At 49.3% G+C, this 19060-nt stretch overlaps 1 protein-coding gene across 4 annotated transcripts in view; it reads right to left on the bottom strand.

The window, feature by feature from the left end:
- Window positions 1-103: 103 nt before the first annotated feature.
- DNAH10 (dynein axonemal heavy chain 10) overlaps window positions 104-19060 on the bottom strand; it is a 141147-nt gene continuing 122190 nt past the window's right edge. For all 4 annotated transcript variants that reach the window (XM_049865944.1, XM_049865945.1, XM_049865947.1 and 1 more), the window contains 16 exons: window positions 18239-18468; window positions 16010-16283; window positions 12229-12333; window positions 11481-11635; window positions 10802-10956; window positions 9527-9710; window positions 8575-8775; window positions 6843-7052; window positions 6563-6658; window positions 5349-5520; window positions 4797-4928; window positions 4216-4427; window positions 3957-4124; window positions 2073-2253; window positions 1047-1192; window positions 104-524 (listed from right to left, as the gene is read on the bottom strand). In XM_049865944.1, the coding sequence (XP_049721901.1) occupies window positions 378-524; window positions 1047-1192; window positions 2073-2253; window positions 3957-4124; window positions 4216-4427; window positions 4797-4928; window positions 5349-5520; window positions 6563-6658; window positions 6843-7052; window positions 8575-8775; window positions 9527-9710; window positions 10802-10956; window positions 11481-11635; window positions 12229-12333; window positions 16010-16283; window positions 18239-18468 (2768 nt within the window). In that variant the 3' untranslated portion in view covers window positions 104-377. The remainder of the gene's footprint in view (window positions 525-1046; window positions 1193-2072; window positions 2254-3956; window positions 4125-4215; window positions 4428-4796; window positions 4929-5348; window positions 5521-6562; window positions 6659-6842; window positions 7053-8574; window positions 8776-9526; window positions 9711-10801; window positions 10957-11480; window positions 11636-12228; window positions 12334-16009; window positions 16284-18238; window positions 18469-19060) is intronic.

Here is a 19060-nt window from a genome sequence, read left to right on the forward strand (position 1 = left end):
GCTACACTAGGATTCTCAGCTGTGCCAAGGACATGCCAGGCACCTGTGCCTAACCCAGAACTTCCTCCCAGAAGGAAAAGAAAACATGACACGTCTTACAGTGCTCTATGGTATTTACTCTGAGTATACAGAATCCTATCAGATAAAAAAATAGTTTAAAAAATAAAATCATTCAGGTTAAGTAACACATACGGGAAGATTACAACTGCTGATTTCAAGTTCAAGGGAAATGAGTTATCAGCCCCCCCTGTCTCCACACATGCACCTGTGCAGACCCTGAGAGACCCCAGAAATGAGAGCACACCTGTCATCGCTTAGGAACCCACAGGTCCCACTGCCACCACAGCCAGAGCCCCAGTCAGCCTTCCTGCCAAGGGCTAGTCAGAGTTCAGGGTGAGGCACACGCCTTGCAGCACCCAGTGGGAGATGTGCCGCGTGGTGAAGAGGTCGGCTTCAAACACCAAGCCCACTCCCATGGCGTTCCTCCTCATGGAGGTGGTGTAGACGGGCGTCCGGAAGGTGTTCTGTAAAGGAAAAGCACCCCTTGTGGGATATGGATCCAGGGACGCTCCTTACTGGGGAGGGAGCGGGGTGCTGTCTGAGTGCTGAGACTGCAGGCCATGGCCAGGGCTGTCTGTGAACAGCAGGGCTGCAGCTCCAGGGCACCTCGCTGGCTCAGCATGGCCAGGCCTTGACACAGACACGTGCCTTACCAGTGAGTCCTGGCTGCGGTCCACACCGGATGGAGCCGCTTTCTGAATCCAGCAGTTCCCACGGAATTTCCCAAGAAGGAGGAGAGTCCTCCTAAGGCTGGTCTAGACTGCGTTCTAGAGTCAAGTCTGGGACACCTCTGGAAGGACCTGCTCACATGTGTGTGCACGCAGGCATTTCCCAGGAAGTGGGTCCTGAGCTCTCACCACAGTCCCGGAGGTGCCCCCAGCCCAGCAGGGGTGAAGGGCGCCTGTGTGAGCAGATGAGTCTCTCTGAGGCTGCCTCAGCTCTAACTACAGCTGGGAGAGGGGACAGGTGGCAGGCCCGCCTCTCACCTGCAGTTTGAGGCGGTGGGCTTCGATGGGGATGATCTTCAGGATGGGCAGGTCGACCACCAGCACCTTGGGTTTGCTCTTGACCAGACAGCCCCTTTCTATGTCCCAGTCTGCACCCTCTAGATACAACCCTGAGACGAAGCAGCCTAGAGACACAGGGTGGAACGGGTCGGGGGGGAATGTGTGTGCCCAGCGCAAAGTGCCAGGCTCAGCTTCCCCCGGGGGCCAAGGCCATTTGCCCCAAGAGCAGAGGACCTGACCCACCCATGGCCCAGGGGGCACCCCCCCAGACCCTGGCCTTAGTGCCCACAGACACAGTCGTATGGCCTGAGCACACTGGCTGTGAGGTTGAGCAGAGAAGGTGTAGGCAGAGCAACTGGGAAGCAATAGCAGAAGCCCTGCAGAGACAGGGGTCTCTGGGGCACAGGGCAAACATGCAGACAGGCAGAGAAGACGGGCAGCCCAGATACCGGCCAGCTCCTCTGAGACCAGCCCACTCCTGTGGCTGGGACCTGAGCTGCTGGAGTCCATAACCCTCTCTTCGAACCAGCTCGGGGGGGTTGTTCCTTGCAGTTAAATGGCCTCAGACCTGGATACCCGGCCCCGAGAAAACAGCTGTTTCCAGCTATAATGTGCGTGTTCCGTAACCAGTATGTGGGAGCTTGAAGTTAGAGCATAACTTCACGGTTCCAACAAAGTTAGTCCATATTCCTCTCTGGCACCCATGTTGTGGCCCTTCGGGCTTTACAGGGAAGCCGCCTGGCAATCTAATTCTTTGAAAGAGCCATGTGACCTAGGATCCCCTTTCTCACACATTGGTGGGGTGAACGTGGTTCTGGTCTCCCCTGGCATCAACCCTAGGCCTCATCTCGTATTGGTCACCCCTCAGAGATGCCAGGACACAGCTGTGCCTGACCAGCAAACCCTGGCGTCAGTCTGCTGTGCCCCGTGCTTGCCCTGAGCTGTGGAGGCGCAGGGAAGGGAACTCCCAACGCAGGGCCGTGGCCCTGCCTGAGCTGCCGGTACCTTGTCCTGCCCGCTCGTTCACTTCATCTGCATCTTGGAACTTGGTCACCTGTGTGAACAAGGTGGAGCGGTCCAGCGGCCACCCGTTCTTCCGGCAGGTGGCCTGGACCAGAGCCGTGAGGTAGGACTCTGGGATGTGCAGCCCTGAGAGCCACATGACGCCGGGCTCACCCTCGGTGACCTGCAGGGAGGAGAGGGCAGCTGGCAGTAACTGGGGACTGCCACCAATGCCAGGAGAAAGCTGACCCAAGAAACTCAGTTTATTGTAAGAGACAGACTTAGCCTCAGTGGAGAAACGAAGGTGTCCCAACAACTGGCAGCTCACCTGGAACAAAACAAGCCAGCTTCCCAAACTCCAGAAGAATCAAAGATTTAGATGTTTAAAGAACAAAAAGCCATAAAAGTACCAGATCAAGTCTCAAAGGAATTTCTTCATAATCTTGGAGTGGGAAATACAAAAACTCAGAAACCATAGAAGACTGATAAATTGCACCAAAACTTAAATCTTTTCTATGGAAATAAACAAATACGGTAGAAGATCCGTGACAAGATGTGAAAAATATTTGCAACACAGCCAAACAGATCACGTCCTTGCTATACAAAGAGCTCTTAAAAACCAATCAATAAAAAAGGAAGACCTCCATAAAAATAAACACGGAATATGAAAAGACAATTCACAGAAAAAGAAATACGAAACACTACAATCATACAAAATATACCCAGCCTCACCGTGATTAAAGAACTGCACATCAAAACAAATATTACTTTCCACCTATCAGAGAGACGATGATCAAAACTACTATGAGTATGCAGTGTTGCAGAGGTGAGGCAGTAGTCACTCTCACACACTGTAGTTCAACTTCTCTAGAGAATCACCTGGCAAGAGCTATCTGAAATTAAAAGGCACACGCCCGCTGTATGCAACTCTTGTCCTGCTAGGAACTTACCTGTGGGACATCGTGGAAGGGGGCAGCCCAGGCACAGCCCACAATGAACCTTAAGACCAGGTATGTCGGTCTGGCGTCCTGGACAGGTCAAGAGTGTGGGCTGACTTCCCTTCCTATGGCATCCTGACCCAGAGCACACCCCATGGCAGCTGGTGGCCTGCTGGCACATCTCTCCCCTCTTGCCCTGAACACAACTCAACATTCCCAGGAACTGCTTAGCTTAGGGTGTGTGTTATGTGGCACCTGGCCAACCCCACTTCTCTACCTGCTCCCAGTGGGGGAGGGAATGGGGTCCTTCTCCTGCAGCACAAGAGGGGTACGTGCAGACCATCAGAGCGACCTAATGGCCACAGGGGACTGAAGTCCACTACTGAAGCTGACCTTGCTCTCTCTCTCTGTGAGTAAAGCCCTGTTCCACCCATGGCCTATGTGTGGGTGTGCCTTTTCCTCAAACCCCAAGACCTGCAGCTGGGTTACCATCCTCCAAGTGATGGGGTTTTTCCCCTGGAGGTGGTAACGGCCGTCACATGCTCAAAAGGTATACTCACGTGGGAATTTGAAGACATGTGCACAAGGATGTTGTTTGTACTAGCAAAAATATGGGAAACCTCTAACTGTCCATCAGTAGGGGACAGATTATGGAATATACATAAAGTGGAAGAACCTAAAAAGAATGAGTTGGATCCATACATACTTATATAGAACAGCTGCCAAGATATACTCCTTGATGAATAAGTCACATTATACATAGCATGCTTCGAAGTTTAAAAAAGGAAAAGATACAGATATGCTAATAATTCAGGAACCATTTCTAGAATACCCAATAAACTGCTGACAGAGGTTGCTGCTGGGGAATGGCAAGAGAGGCTTGGGAGGTAGTTTGAGGGAGTACAGGCTGAACCTCAAACCGTCGAAGGCTGCTGCTGCCTCCACTCACCCACGACGTGTACTGGCTGAACCGGCGCAGAAAGTAAACCATCCAGTTTCCAAGGGTCTTTAAGGTGTCAGGGGCAAGCTTTCTCCAGATACTTGGGATCTGCCCAATAAACAGCGACTTGGCTACATCGTCTAACTCGTTGCTCATCCCGACTTCTCCAGCCAAGGCCTGTTTAAACAATCAAGAGAGGTCAAGAAAGACTATTCCCAAAACCAAGCCCCACCTCCAGGCCGCTGTGTACCCAGCGAGGACCACTCACCCTCTGCAGCTCAGCCAGGGACCTGGACATCCGGATGACCAGCTTGTTGAAGCGCTCCAGCTCCTGTAGAAGCACCACTGAGGTGGGAGAGATCCCCATCCCAAGGTGCTTCCGGACCTGGTCCAAGTCAAAGACTTTAGGCATCTTGTTTTCGATGTCCTTGGCCACCTGGCCAATGTAATCATCACGGCTGATGCCACTGCTGGATTCCCCTAAAACCAGGACACTTCTTAGAGACAGTAAAGCCTCTCAGTGTGGGACGGAAGCATTCTGAGCCTTCTGGCTCTTGGAAAAGATCAGCAATATGGGAGAACTACCAAGACCAAAACGGAGCCCTGGTGACGCAGTGGTTAAGAGCTTGGTTGCCAACCCAAAGGTCGGCAGTTGGAATCCACCAGCCACTCCTTGGAAACCCTGTGGGGCACTTTTAGTCTGTCCTATAGGGTCGCTATGAGTCAGAATCAACTCAGTGGCAACGAGTTTTATAAGACCAAAATGGCAGCACTTTGAGCTTGTAAACACTGGGCCCTAATCGAATTGCTACTTGGAAAAATAAGTTCGTTAATTAGAAAGGACTTTACCGGTCTGCGGCTGCAGCTCCAGCAGATGTGCCCACATGTCTCGGGCCGCCTGCGTGTAGTACCCAATCTCAGCATTGGCGTGCAGGCCAAACACTTCGGGCGTGTTGGCGAGGGGAAGCGCCTCGATGGCTTCTACATCCCAGGGAACAGAGAGGCCACACTGTTAGGCTGCCCTCCATCTTGAGGGCCACGCCTCCACACCCCCAGACTGTACGACTAAGTGCCATGGCTTAATGGGTAAAAGAAAAATTCTACACCCTCCCCATCCAGCTGTATGTTTCTCTTTTATGAAAATGGCTCTGTGGGATTCCCCTGGGCCACTTGGGCTATCCAGGGTGGGATCCAGTATATTTACCATCATTGCAGAACAAGAAATTTGGGCTCACTCTGTCAGCACTGAGGCTGGGAGGAGTCTACCGGGCCACCTATAATGTTTACCAGGCCACACCCAACCGGCCCAGGGGTCCACCCCGAGAGGGGTCAAAGGAGCTATCCAGCCAACTGCAGAAAACAACACTTAAAAAATAGTTCTTAATGTCTGAGAAATCTCACCAACATATTTTTCCTTTACATCTCCCGGGGGGATTTTATAGTCCACTTCTTTGTTCCGGAAGAAGTGGAATGGCTGGAAAGTATCAAAAATGAAATCTCCCAGGTACTCATCCATGTAAATGGTCAGGATGCGGCGATCGAAGCTGTCAATGGCCCGTCCTCCATACATGACCTGAAATGACCAATGGTGAGAGCCAGCCAGGAATGCCAAGCCGATCAGGCACACCTTGAGGCCCCAGGGCCCAGAGGACTTGCCCAGGGCCAAGATCACGTGCACCCCAGTGAGACCCCTGCCGACCTGGCCACTGCGCATCTCTAACCGTGTTGATGCACATAACTTCTTGGCCCAATGTATACGAGAGGGCTTGTTGACAAAATCACACCACGGCTTTCCAAGGGACTGTGCCCAAAGTGACAGGCAGCCCTCATGAAGTGTGGGGAACCAGTACGCAGTTTGCAAAATCCCCCCAAGATACTAAACAAACTAACAACAACAATAAAAACAGCCAAAGATCCCAGCAGCCACTCTGGATTTCACAATGCTACTGTCTCACATACTTTGGACATGTTGTCAGGAGGGATCAGTCCCTGGAGAAGGACACCATGTTTGGAAAAGTAGAGGGTCAGCAAAAAAGAGGAAGACCCTCAACGAGACGGATTGACACAGTGGCTGCAACAATGGGCTCAAGCGTAACAACGATTGTGAGGATGGCGCAGGACCGGGCAGTGTTTCATGCTGTTGTGCACGGGGTCGCTGTGAGTCAGAAGTGACTCAACGGCACCTGACAACAACACTGTTTGAGCAACAGCAGGCACCAGGGGAAGCTTCCCCATGAGCTCTGTGTGCAGTGTGGTCTCCAGGGTGGACCTCTATGCCTGCTGACCAGGAGGAAGGCACTGATGGCATGCCTAAGGTATGGCCAGCCAGGTCCTGCTGACTCCTAGAAGATGCCAGGTATAACCCCCGGGTAACTGAGTCCAGCTGCAGGGAACCTCCAAGTGAATGAGCTCACGCAGGAGAACCACAACTGGGGGTGAGCAGCAGTGTTGCCGGGGCCCCAGAGCTCTTCAGCTCTTCAGCTCTTCAGCTGAGGGAACAGGAGCAAGAGAGGGTTCCCCGAGGAGGCCAGAGGACATGAAAATGGGCACCAGGGCCACTGCCCAACTCCAGCCCCCAGGGGGCACCTGGAAAAGGGTCCCCAAGACACGCCTACCTCTCCAATTAGGTACTTGAGGCTGGCCCACGGGATCCTAGGGTCATTCTGCTGAAAGGCTTTTGTTAAGTATGTATTCAAAATTTCCATGCAGACCTTAAGAGAAGAACAGGTTTGGTTACACTAACACCTACAAAGACATTCACATTCCAACTCTTCTGTAAACGTGAACAGGAACAACTCTGCCATAACTGGACCTTGGAAGAAAGGGCAGGCATGAAACAAGCCTGCTAAGGAAGCAGTTCCCCAAGGAGGAGACAAGGTAACAACGCATTTTAACCTGGAAGTCAGACTCGTTGAAGTCGTAATACACATTCCATCCAATCTTCCCAAACTTTCTTCTTTCCTGTACCACCGCGTGGAAAAATGCCAGCACGTAGACCAGGGCCTTGAATGCCGGGTGCGGGCACTGCTCTAGCATGTCATGAGAGATCTTGAAGTAAGTTGCTCTCATGTTAAGTTTCAGCCCGTTGGGTGGTTCTGTGACAACCTGTCAGAAGAGAGGAAGGCAATGTAGGCCCCTAAGCCCAGCTCTGAAGAGTGTGAGTAACTCTGACTTCTTGGCTTTGCCTTCATCGTTACGTGGCAGTCTCTCCTATTCCCCAATAGCAAAATTCTCTCGCTCAGGGCCCAGATGAGTAAGCCAAAGAACGGGAGCTAGTCCTAGCCCTGACCTTGCTTGTCAAGTAAGCCTGAGGGGGTTTCTGCAGCTCTCTCCGAACCCTGGAATCTTCAACTGTGAATGAAAGTAACTACCTCTTCCCTCTATAGCCCCAGAGAAAATGATGGAAAACCTTTTCCAAAAGAACTTCCTAACTTACTAGTCTGACAGAGCCTGGAGAAACCCCAAGAGTATGGCCCCCCGCCACCCCTGGAGCTCAGTAATGAAGTCACTGCTGAGGTTCACCCTTCAGCCAAAGATTAGACAGGCCCGTAAAACAAAATGAGACTAAAGGGGCACACCAGCCCAGGGGCAAGGATTAGAAGGCAGGAGGGGACAGGAAAGCTGGTATTAGAGAACCCAAGGTCGGGAAGGAAGAGTGTTGACATGTCGTGGGGTTGTTAACCAATGTCGTAAAACGATGTATGTACTGTTTAATGAAAAACTAGTTTCGCCTGTAAACCTTCACCTAAAGTACAATAAAAAAAAGTTAAAAAAAAAAAAACTAGGTATCCTGAAATAAAGCCATTCTAACTTGTCTTTTCCAAAAAAGCTGCCTAAAGAATGAATAAAATGAGGCATACAAACCACCTGAAACTTCTATACACAACTATTGTAATAGTACAAGCTATGGGTGGCCCTACCATCAGAAACAAAAGAGGAAGACTAATAAGTTGAAAATACGTGACCGCTACCCTAGATATGGTTACGGATGCCTGCATAATGCTAATGACATGCATGGAAATTATAAACACCCAATTCAGGACAGTGTCACCCTCAAAGACCAAGGAAGAGATGGGGCTGGGAAGGAGCACTTTACTGGGCTGAATAGTGTCCCACCAAAATCCACGTCCACCCGGAACCTGTGAATGTGGTCTTGTTTGGAAACAGGGTCTTTGTAGGTATAATCAAGTTAAAATGAGGTCATAGTGGATTAGGGTGGGTCCTAAGTTCAATTAAAAAAATATATATATCTAGACAGAGACACACAGAAGTCCTTATGAAGAAGGAGATGGAGACTGGAGTAATGCATTCACAAGACAAGGAACGCCAAGGATTGCTGGCAACCCCAGAAGCTAGGAGAGGCAAGGAGCAGATTCTCCCTCAGAGCCTCCTGAGGGAACCAACCCTTGACTTCACGCTTGTGGCCTCCAGAAGTGTGCGAGAATACATTCCTTTTAAGCCACCAGTTTGTGGTAATTTGTTACAGCAGCCACGGGAAACCAATATAGGTCCCCCGAGGTTTGAACAGAGTCCTAAAGTTTACTTCTAAACACACACATGCTTGGCAACATGGTAATGGTCTGAGAAACTCGGCTGTGGGTGTGTGGTTTTCTGTAGGAGGCCAGACCTTTAAGGACTTCTGCAGAATCCCAATGGGGAAGCCTTTGGTGGGGTCTGTGGTGAGCCACAGGCGGAAGTCTGGGTGAGGCTTGGTGATCCTCTCCAGGGACTTCTCCAGATCTTTCAGCCACTTGACCAGGAGGTGGCAGTTCTGCAGCATCAGCCACTGCCCACGCGCCACTGCCGTCTCCAGCAGCTGCAGCGCCACCTGTCCCAATGGCAAGGGAGAGGGGAAGAGTTGGTGTCTCAAAGCCACGTCAACCCCACACTCTCTCGGAGACCAGCCCCAAGCCCACAGAACAGTAATGGCCCCCACAGAGGGAGCCACAGAGGCCAGGGCTCCAGGAGCTACAGAGGAGCCTTCAAAGAAACAGTCCTTTAGGACTCCTTCAGGGCCACCAGTGTCCGCTGGGCTGCTCACAGCTGGAGAGCAGTGAGCATACAGCAATGGGGGACCTGCACAGCAGGGCCCCACAGAGACTCCCTCCCTCTGCCCAGAGCCCGTGCGTCCGGCCACCACACTTCCGTCCGCAGACTTTTCCTGCCATCTGTCCCACGGCATCTGACCACGCAGCCACTTCTGACAGGTGCACTGTGCGGTGCAGACAGGCAGGCCGAGCAGAAGCCAGTACCTGGCCCTGGCCAAGCGGCCATCCCAGGTCTGTGCTGCGTGGGCCTGGGCTCGGCCTCCCTCGCCCCACTTCCTGGGCCACACACCTGGGTAACAGCAATCTGACCCACCACGGGGCTGCTGCGAGGAAAGTGCGGGAATGACAGTGACTGTGACTGCAGCTGAAAGGGCTGTGAGACCATGGTTTAGATCTAGGACTACCATATCATTAATACTGTCATCCTTCACGCCTTTGATCACTGCTCAATGCGTCCAGCTTACATGTGGGGCCACGCTCTGAGCATAGCCCCAGATGTTAGGTTGTTCCTCACAGAGGCTGGGACCTTACCTTCTCCTGCCCTTGACCCATGGCAAGGAATTTGAGGCGGTTTCCTCCAAACCCACTGCGCTCAGCCAATTTCATGAGATCGCTGGCAGGGTCAGAACCTGGACTCAGGATGAACACGATGGGCGAGTTTGGAGTGCTCTGCTCGAAAATGGCTTCAAAGCTGATCATGGGGGGCTGCACATACCTGGTGAAGGAAGCAGGAGGAGGAAGGGGCTGCCAGTCTGCTTGGTGACCTCTGCTCCGGGCACCCAGCCCCCTCTGACCATCGCTCCTCCTGAACAGCTGTTGCAAGCTCTCTCTGGTGTTACAGTCAGCTTTGACACTATCTCCCACACTTGGTGGCCAGCTCCTCTAGCCCAGCCCAGGACGTGTGTGTTGGGATTAGTAAATTTATTTTGGCCCCTGACTCGCTGGCCTTCCAGGTGGACACCCCCTTGACACAAAACCCAGCAGTCCCACTTTGACAGCCCCACAGACGTGTCCTGAGTGGCCCACATCAAGAGATTTTTTTATATTAATTTTTAAATTGTTTTAATTACATTTTTAAATTAATTTAAAATTTTTAATGTTTATAAATAGTAAAAAATAAAAATAAAGTAACACATAAAATTCAGAAGATTTCTTGTAAAATCTCAAATTTCTGGTTCCTTTTGAAGAGTCAGAGGACCTGGCCACTCTGGGCCCACAATGCCGCCTGCTATCACCGGTCAGCAGTAGCCAAGGGGCAGCTGCCCCCGCGGATCGAGACTTGGCCTTGCCAGTTGCCACGGCCCCATTCGGCCTGCCACCCAGCATGAGCGGCACTGAGTTGGCAAGCAAAGCTGTCTGGCTTTTCGCGCGACTCTGGAGCTGTATCGTCCAGTATGGCAGCCACCAGGCACATGTACTATTGAGCCCTTGATATGTGGCTCATCCAGATTGAGATGGGCTGTAAGTGTGAACCCACCCAGAATTTGAAGACTTCATACAAGAAGAGAGTGGAAAACATCTCACTAATTATGTTTATATTGCTTACATGTGGAAATATTTTAATATATTGAATTAATTTCACCTGTTTCCTTTTTTAAATGTGGCTACTGGGAAATCTGAAATTACAAATGTGGACCACATTGTATTTCGCATGGGTGGGGCTGGTCTAGAGTGGTTATCAGATACGGCAGGCCTGGGACACCTGTCTCGGGAGCCGGCCAACCACGAACATCTGTGAGTCCAGGTGGGGTGGTGTGAGAGTCCCTCCCACAGAAACCGCCAAACGAACACAAACGAGTCACTCACTTCTCTCCCATTGTCACAGTCACGTAGTCAGTCACTGCCCGATACACCCGATCCACACGGAAACAGCGCAGAAGGAGCAATTTCTGGAAAGGGGTGATGTGCTTATCGTAATCCAAGGGGAATGGAAACTGCTCGAGCGAGTCCAGGTCATACCACTGGGGAAAGCAAAGAACACTTACTGGGGCATCTGTTTGGGAATGATGTTGGCTCCAGGCTTATGGGAGGCTCCCAAAGGCCACTGTAAAGCAATGAGAATCTACGGAAGTATGAACCCTGAAGGCTACTTCTGGTTGGATCTGTCATTTTCTACCCCCAAGATGATGAACTTCAAGAAGAGAAGGACTGAGTCTTATTCACTGTTGAGGCCCCTGTGCCCACCAAAGGTCACGGTGCATGGTAGATGCTCAGTAAGTATTTTTTAGATCGATGGAGAGATAAATGGATGGATGGACAGATGGATGGATGGACAGATGGACAGATGGTTGGCTCTCCCACAGAGCTGGCTGAACTAGATAAAGGGGAATTACATCCGGGGAGTTAGAAGCCACTGATTACACTCTGAATGAGTTACTCAAATGACTATGTTCTCATTCGCAGGGGTTTAAGCCAAAGTTCAAGTCTGGAGATTGCTGTGGAATAGGGAAAGGGAGGAGGAAAAAGAGAACAAGCTAGAGCTCACATCCTGCCAGACAGCCTGGTGTTTCTCAACATCATCAGGAAGATTCCCGAAGTCAGGTGAGAATACTTCTGATAGAAGAATGATATCTTCCCATCCCTGGTCGGACAGCCAGGTGCAGGGCTTTTTTCGTTTGCTTTTCTCCAGGGAAATGTTTCCTAGTCACAGAGAAGGAGTAGACAACCATTGTGCTGCTGACCCCAGGACATGCGGAAGAGTAAGCTGCTCATTACTCTGTCTCTCACTCAGGGGAACGTCCCCTCCCCAAGAAAGAGACTGGGGACAGGAGGAGAAATGGGTTTCTCCTTGTCACTGCCATTGGCTCCAACCAGGCAGCTTGGGGCAGCTTCCAACCTCACGGCGGCCTTAGGCAGAGGCAGGTTGCTCTAAGTCAAACTGGATTCATTTCTGAAACTGGATTCGTCAACTGAAAACCAAAACCCATTGCCATTTAGTCGATTCTGACTCACAGCAACCCTGTAGGACAGAGTAGAACTGTCCCATAGAATTTCTAAGGCCGTAATCTTTACAGAAGCAGACTGTCCCATCTCTCTCCCGGGAAGCAGCTGGTGGGTTCAAACCACTGACCATTCAGTTAGCAGCCAAGCTTTAACCACTAAAGCGGTGCTCTTGGAAGCCAAATTGTAAGGAAAAATTGCATTGACACTGTTTGTTTCAACGAACAAATTTATACACGTATGTAATGTGGGTCAAGGAAGTTGGGAAAAAGGAAACAAGGCAAATCCATTACCTTTTAAGAAGAAATCTAACTCTTCTTGGGGCACTCTCCCTTCTGCTTGCTCTATCTTGATGGTCATGTTGAAAGAGAAGAGTAACTTGTGCTTCTCAAACAGCCCTGCCGGGAAGCATCAGATGGGTAGTGATTAAAAAGTATGTATATACACACATTCACTTAGCAAACTAACTTTCTTCTACACAAAATGCTGCCATTAGAGAAAAATGAACTAAAACACCCAAATGGCATGGCTGCATTTAGTCCTCTTGCATTTGACGTCAACGAGCGTGAAACATGGGCTTATTCGAATGGTCCTGCCCAACGGTGCTGTCTGCAGTGCCTCTCACTCATCAGCATCTGAAATGGCATTTCTGCACACTGTGCTGACCACACGCCCCCAGAAGGAGAGTGGGGCCAGAGGGCAAGTGGAGGACAGGATGTTAGAGGTCTAGCGCCGCCGCCTACTCAATGAAGACCTGGTCGTCTGCTGGCCTCAAAGTGCAAGTCTGCTGAGAAAGTCTAGAGCAGGTGTGGGCAAACTTTCTGTAAAGGGCCAAATGATAAATATTTTCGACTTTGCAGGCTAGATGGTCTCTGTCATAACTATTCAACTCTGCTTTTGTCACATGAAAACTGCCACAGACAATATGTATACAAGTGGGTGTGGCCAAGTTCCAATAAAACTTTATTTACAAAAGCAAGGCAGGCAGCGGGCCAGATTTTGGCCTGCTGGCCGTCATTTGGCAATGCCTGTTGTAGAGTGAACACACACTGGCAACGACTCTATTGATAAGAACCACAGCCAAACCCATTGCCATTGAGTTGATTCTGACTCATAGAGACGCTGTAGGGCAGAGTGGAACTGCCCCATAGGGTATCCGAGGCTGTAACCTTTATGGAAACAGACTGCCACATCTTTCTCCCTCAGAGCAGCTGGTGGGTTCAAACCGCTGACGTTTAGGTTAGCAGCTGAGCACTTAACCACTGTGCCACCAGGGCTCCTTGACTCTACTGATCCAAACAAAACCAAACTCAACGCTGTTGAGTCAATCCCGACTCACAGCAACCCTACAGGACAGAGTAAAACTGCTCCAGAGTGTTTCCAAGGCTTTGATCTTTATGGAAGCAGACTTTCTCCCGAAAAGCCGCTGGTTGGTTTGAACTGCCAACCTTTTGGTTAGCAGCCGAGCAGTTTAACTACCATGCCAGCAAATGCTAGAGTTCCCTATTTTACATAAGAAAACGACTCCTGGAAAAAAAAGTGAACTCAGAATTTTGTGAACTGCATTCTACTTTACACGTGTTAGCAAGGCTGGCTACTTAGGTGAACCTTACAGGAACACCTTGCCCCAACCTGCACTCTGTGAATCACTGACATCAGCGCATTTACAGAAAAGACGACTGGGGTGGAGGGCCATGGACCTCTACCTTCTAAGGGTCAGTGATACAGGATTCTAGTTAAAAATGGCAGTTCTCAGTTTATTTCAACCCCTTTCCAAAACCCACTAAAATGACAGAGGCTTTTTTTTTTTAAAAGGTACAGACTCCAAAATTGGAGAGGATAAAATAGCAGCAAAATTTTGGAAGTGAAGGACAGACGTACAAGTGACAGCCAGTGCAGCAGAGCTGAGAAGCTGGATCCCGACTGCGCAGGAGACAGAGCTGAGAAGGTGAGAGACTGGCAGCACTGGGTACCTCGGAAGGGGGGAGAATACGGGCTGAGAACAGGAAGATGGGGGACAATTTGTTCAAGAAACGGATCCCAGGTCACCTCTCACACTCTGTAATGCTAGGCAACGGCTCCCCACCCCTAAAGTAACTTTCAAGAGGATAAAATAGAAGGTCTCTAAATATGGGGACACCAGGAATAGCTGAGGTGGAACCATACAGAAATATGGCACTAAGGGAAAGCTTCCATGGCGAATGTTGAGGTCACCGGCTTTCTTTTCTCACACAGTTCCCAGAGTGCTGGCAGCCAAGACGACAGCCTCCTTGAAGAGGTTGGAAGACTTCTCCAGCGAAGCTTACTAACTACCCCATGAGGAAAGAACTACAGATACTGAGATTAGGGGTTCCCAGCGAGACAGCCAGCCAGATCACCTGGAGATCCTGACCAGTCCAATCCAAGTACAGAATTTCCCAAGGAGCTTTTTGGTCTCATTCTTAAATGTGAATAGGCATCCAAGGATCACCAGAAATCTGAGGAGAGCCTTCAGTTGAAATACGGTGAATAAAAATGATTGGAAATAGACTTTTCCATGTAAGAAAACTTTAGAAAACTATCGTAAAAATTGGCCGTGTGCTATCAACTCATAGTAATGGTTACGCAACTTAGTTACTTTAACTGATATCACTAAGTTGTACACCAGCAGGATAGAAAGGGTGAATTGATAGAGTGTTATATATAATTTTACAAAAAGAAAAAAAAAGCAGCCAAAACTAAAAACCTGACCATCTCATGAAATTAATTTGCTTGTTTCAAAGGTTTAGGGCCATGGTTTCATGAGTCTATCCAATTAACTAGCCTAATGTTATCTTGGAAACCCTGGTGGCATAGTGGTTAAGTGCTATGGCTGCTGACCAAGAGGCTGCAGTTCAAATCCGCCAGGTGCTCCTTGAAAACTCTATGGGGCAGTTCTGCTCTGCCCTATAGGGTCGCTATGAGTCGGAATTGACTCGACGGCAATGGGTTTAGTGGGAATGTTATCTTTGGAAACCCTGGTGGCATAGTGGTTAAGTGCTACAGCTGCTAGCCAAAGGGTTGGCAGTTCAAATCCACCAGGCGCTCCTTGGAAACTCTATGGGACAGTTCTACTCTGTCCTATAGGGTTGCTATGAGTTGGAATCGACTTGAGGGCACTGGGTGGGTAATGTTATCTTAGAGTCTCTGTTCTACCTCCTAGTTCAGTGAGTAGTGGCTGGGGCCCAGTAGAGCTTCCTAGCAACCACCCAAGATACAACAATTGGTCTCTATTTGCCTGGAGCAAGACAGGAAGAAGAAGACCCAGGAATCAGAGAAGGAAATGGACTGTAGGCATGAACTACTACCTCCTCTGCCACAAGACCAGAAGAAATGGATGGTGCCCAGCTACCATTACTGAGCATTTTGATCAACGACCCAATAAATGGATCCTGATCAAAAGGAGGAAAAATGTGGAACAGAACTTCCATTTGTTACAGAAGCCAGATTTACTGGATACACTGAGACTGGAGGAACCCCCGAGTCTATTGCCTGGAAACAATTTTTAAACCTTGAACCAAAATTACCCCATAAAGTCATTTTTAAACTAAACAACAATTTAGCTCAATTAATAAAGAATATTCGACTTGAGCAGTGTGCTCTTTTAAAGAATTATCTATATGAGACCAGACAGACAGCAGTGACCCTAAGGCACAGATGAGGTCCTTAAGGGGCAGAGTCTAGGTTAACAGTAGTGAAACAATATGGGTAGAGATGGTGGGAATGGCGACACAATGTGAATTATAAAACCTTTGTCATTGAACTGCACATGTAAAAACTACTCAGTGAATGTATGTTTTGTTGTGTATATTTTCTCCAAAAAAAAAAAAAAATTTTTTTCTGAGAGCTAAGAGAAATTACTCTACCTATGAAACAAGAACGGAAAGATATTTTTAAAAAATGAATGTCAACAGGAAAAGAATTTTCTGAAATTAAAAATGTGGTAGTAGCAATAAATGACTCAATAGAAGAATTGGAAGATAAACTTTTCTGTGAAACAGAACGTACCCACTGAACTAGGCGCATGGGCCCAAATCAGCGTGAAGAGGTTCTCACCTGTACACCCATAGTTATAGATGTTGAAGGTCAGTGTGTCCATGATGTTCCTTAACCGCTTCATGAGAATGGAATCAGGCAAGGACTTCTTCAGTGACAACCCAAAGACCTCTAGGAAGGCGATCAGGGAGTACTGGTACATGGAGTTGACCAGGGCCATCTCAGACAGGACAAAGAAAAGGATAGCTCCCCTCCTGGCGGCCGGCCGGTAGCCGTCTCGCAGCCTGTCAATGTCCAGAGCCGTCTTCTCCGCCAGCTTGAGCTTCTCTGACACCTAGAGCAAAGGCGAAAGTCACAAAACAATCCGTTCTACGTAAAAGGTACTGCCAGATGGAAATAAGGATGGCTCGTGAAATGAACAGGAAAGTGAGAAGAGGATGGGATGGGAGGCAGCCAAGAAATCTGTGTGATGCTCAGAGGGGTCTGAAAGCACCTGGGACCGGATGGGGCGAAAAGCAGAGACCCTCTTGGGGGATATGGTGGAAATTTGTGGCTTGACTCCTGGTATGGGTTGAACTGTGTTCCCGTGGAAATTTGTGGCTTGACTCCTGGTATGGGTTGAACTGTGTTCCCCAAAAAGATATGCTGAAGTCCTAACCCCTGTACCTGTGAATGTGACCTTGTTTGGAAATAGGGTCTCTGAAGATGTAAGCAGTGAAGTTAGCATAAGGTCACACTGTAGTAGGGTGGGTCCTAAGCCAATTGAGTGGTGTCCTTATAAAAGAGGAAAGAGACAAAGAGAGACACACAGCAGACAGACCACCACAACAGAGGAAGATGTAGCCACAAGCCAAGGAATGCCAAGGAACAACTGGAGCCACCAGAAGCTGGGAGAGACAAGAACTCATCCTCCCCTAGAACCTTCAGAGGGAGCATGGCTCTGCAGACACCCTGAATTCAAACTTCTGGCCTCCAGAAATGACAGACAATAAATTTCTGTTATTAAAAGCCACCTAACCCACTAAAAAAAACCACTGCCATCGAGTCGATTCCGACTCATAGCAACCCTATAGGGCAGAGTAGAACTGCCCTGTAGAGTTTCCAAGGAGCACCTTGTGGATTCGAACCGCCAACCTCTTAGCTAACAGCTGTAGCACTTAACCACTACGCCACCAGGGTTTCCAAAAGCCACCTAGTTTGTGGTATTTCATTATGGCAGCCCAGGAGACTAAGACAACTCCCCTGCAACCATGCCCCCTTCTTCTAGAACAGTCTTGATTGTTACTTGGAGACTCCAACTTCCCCCATTCATTCCTTACATGGGTTTCGACCCAACTCCAGGAGAGGTGCATGTGACCCAGGCCCAGCCAATCAGCACAGCATCCCAGGCCGTGGGAACTGGTTTGGGGTGGGCATAGGACTTAAGGGACTCTCAGGACCTTCATGATTTCTCACTCTCCCCCTTTGGACTTGAACCTGAGAGGAAATGAGGCCAGAGCCCTCTTGTGACCATGAGAGCCTGGCTCCATGGGAAAGCTGAGAATGGAGCCAACCCAGCAGACAGACAGCCCAGAAACGGAGAGAAACTAAGTCCTGATGCTGTATGTGCTTAATGGCTACAGAGTTCCTAGCTCAGATGATGAAAAAATCTTGGGAGCAGATAGAATAGATGCATTGTGAATGTAACTAATGCCACTGAACTGTGTACTTAAAAATGGTTAAAATGGCAAATTTTATGTTTTTTATATATGTATGTATTTCACTATGGAAACCCTGGTGGTGTAGTGGTTAAGTGCTACGGCTGCTAACCAAAGAGTCAGCAGTTCAAATCCGCCAGGTGCTCCTTGGAAACTCTATGGGGCAGCTCTACTCTGTCGTATAGGGTCGCTATGAGTCGGAATTGACTCGACGGCACTGGGTTTGGTTTGTTTTTTTTTTATTTCACTATGATTTAAAAAAAAAAAAAAAAGTAGTCATTTGGAAAGCTTGTGTCCACGGGGACCCCAGGCTGTGGATGCTCTACCTGGTCACTTTCATGTTCATGCCTGTCACAATGGGACCCAGCTCAGGTGGCAGATGGAAAATCCACAGAACATACCAGGATCCAAGTGCTCCTAAACCCAGCCAGGCTCTGGAGGCCAAGAGTCCAGCCCCAGAACCAGCATTGTACTCCAACATCAAAGCTGGTGTCTCCAGTGACAGCGGATGACGAAGAGGTCACTGTCCTAGGCCCAGAATGATCGTACATGCAGCGCAAGCATGGCTGCCCCACGCCGTTTCCACTTATACCTCTGTAGCCTTGGACTTGGTCTCCTCCAGAGTTTGCACCAGCTCAACGTTGTCCAACATATTCCCCGTGGAGGTGGCCAGTTCCCGAAGGAGGGAGTCTTCCAAATCCTTCAGCAGGTTCTTGTTCTCACTTGTCTCCTGGATGAGGTGTTCCCTCTGCTCTTCCAGCTCTCTCCTCTCATAGGCAACCAGCACGCTCAGCAGCTGGTCTTCAAGGCCTTTCAGTGTAACTGTGGGGTGGGAGGAGGAAGTGAGGAGAGACCCTCACTGCCGTATCCCCACGACACAATGGATGCTGTGTCCCGTGACCTACACAGCTGTGACTGGGACAAGCCTAGGGTGTGTCTAAACCAGATTTGAGAAGCACAAGAATTGACACCCCTACAAAAATCACCCTAAAGCAGCAAAGTGAAAAATATCAGATGAGATGGAGATATTGCTGTAAGTGTGGTAGACAAAAAGAGCAAAGACACACGTACTAGAGTACAATCCAGGGTCCGAGGCTCCCACATGTTGGTGGGCCCTAGTTTAAAATACACCCAAACACTAATGAGCCTATTTAAGCAGCTGTATGACAACCCTAAAAAATGGCATTTAATTTCTATCAGAACTCAATTGAGAGGAAGGGGAAAAATACAAATCACGACATAAATTTAAATACCCAAAAATTGAATCATTTCCTGGCCCAGCAGACAGAGGTCTCACCCCATTCCAAGGGGATCCACAAGCCCATGGTCAGCACAGACTCAATGTGTCTCAAAACATGCAGCCCACTGCATCCCAAAGGGCGCCTGAACCTTCCAGGTTTTTGCTTAATTGTTA

The sequence above is a fragment of the Elephas maximus genome, chromosome 22 (assembly GCF_024166365.1).
Source record: "Elephas maximus indicus isolate mEleMax1 chromosome 22, mEleMax1 primary haplotype, whole genome shotgun sequence".
Classification (NCBI taxonomy): domain Eukaryota; kingdom Metazoa; phylum Chordata; class Mammalia; order Proboscidea; family Elephantidae; genus Elephas; species Elephas maximus.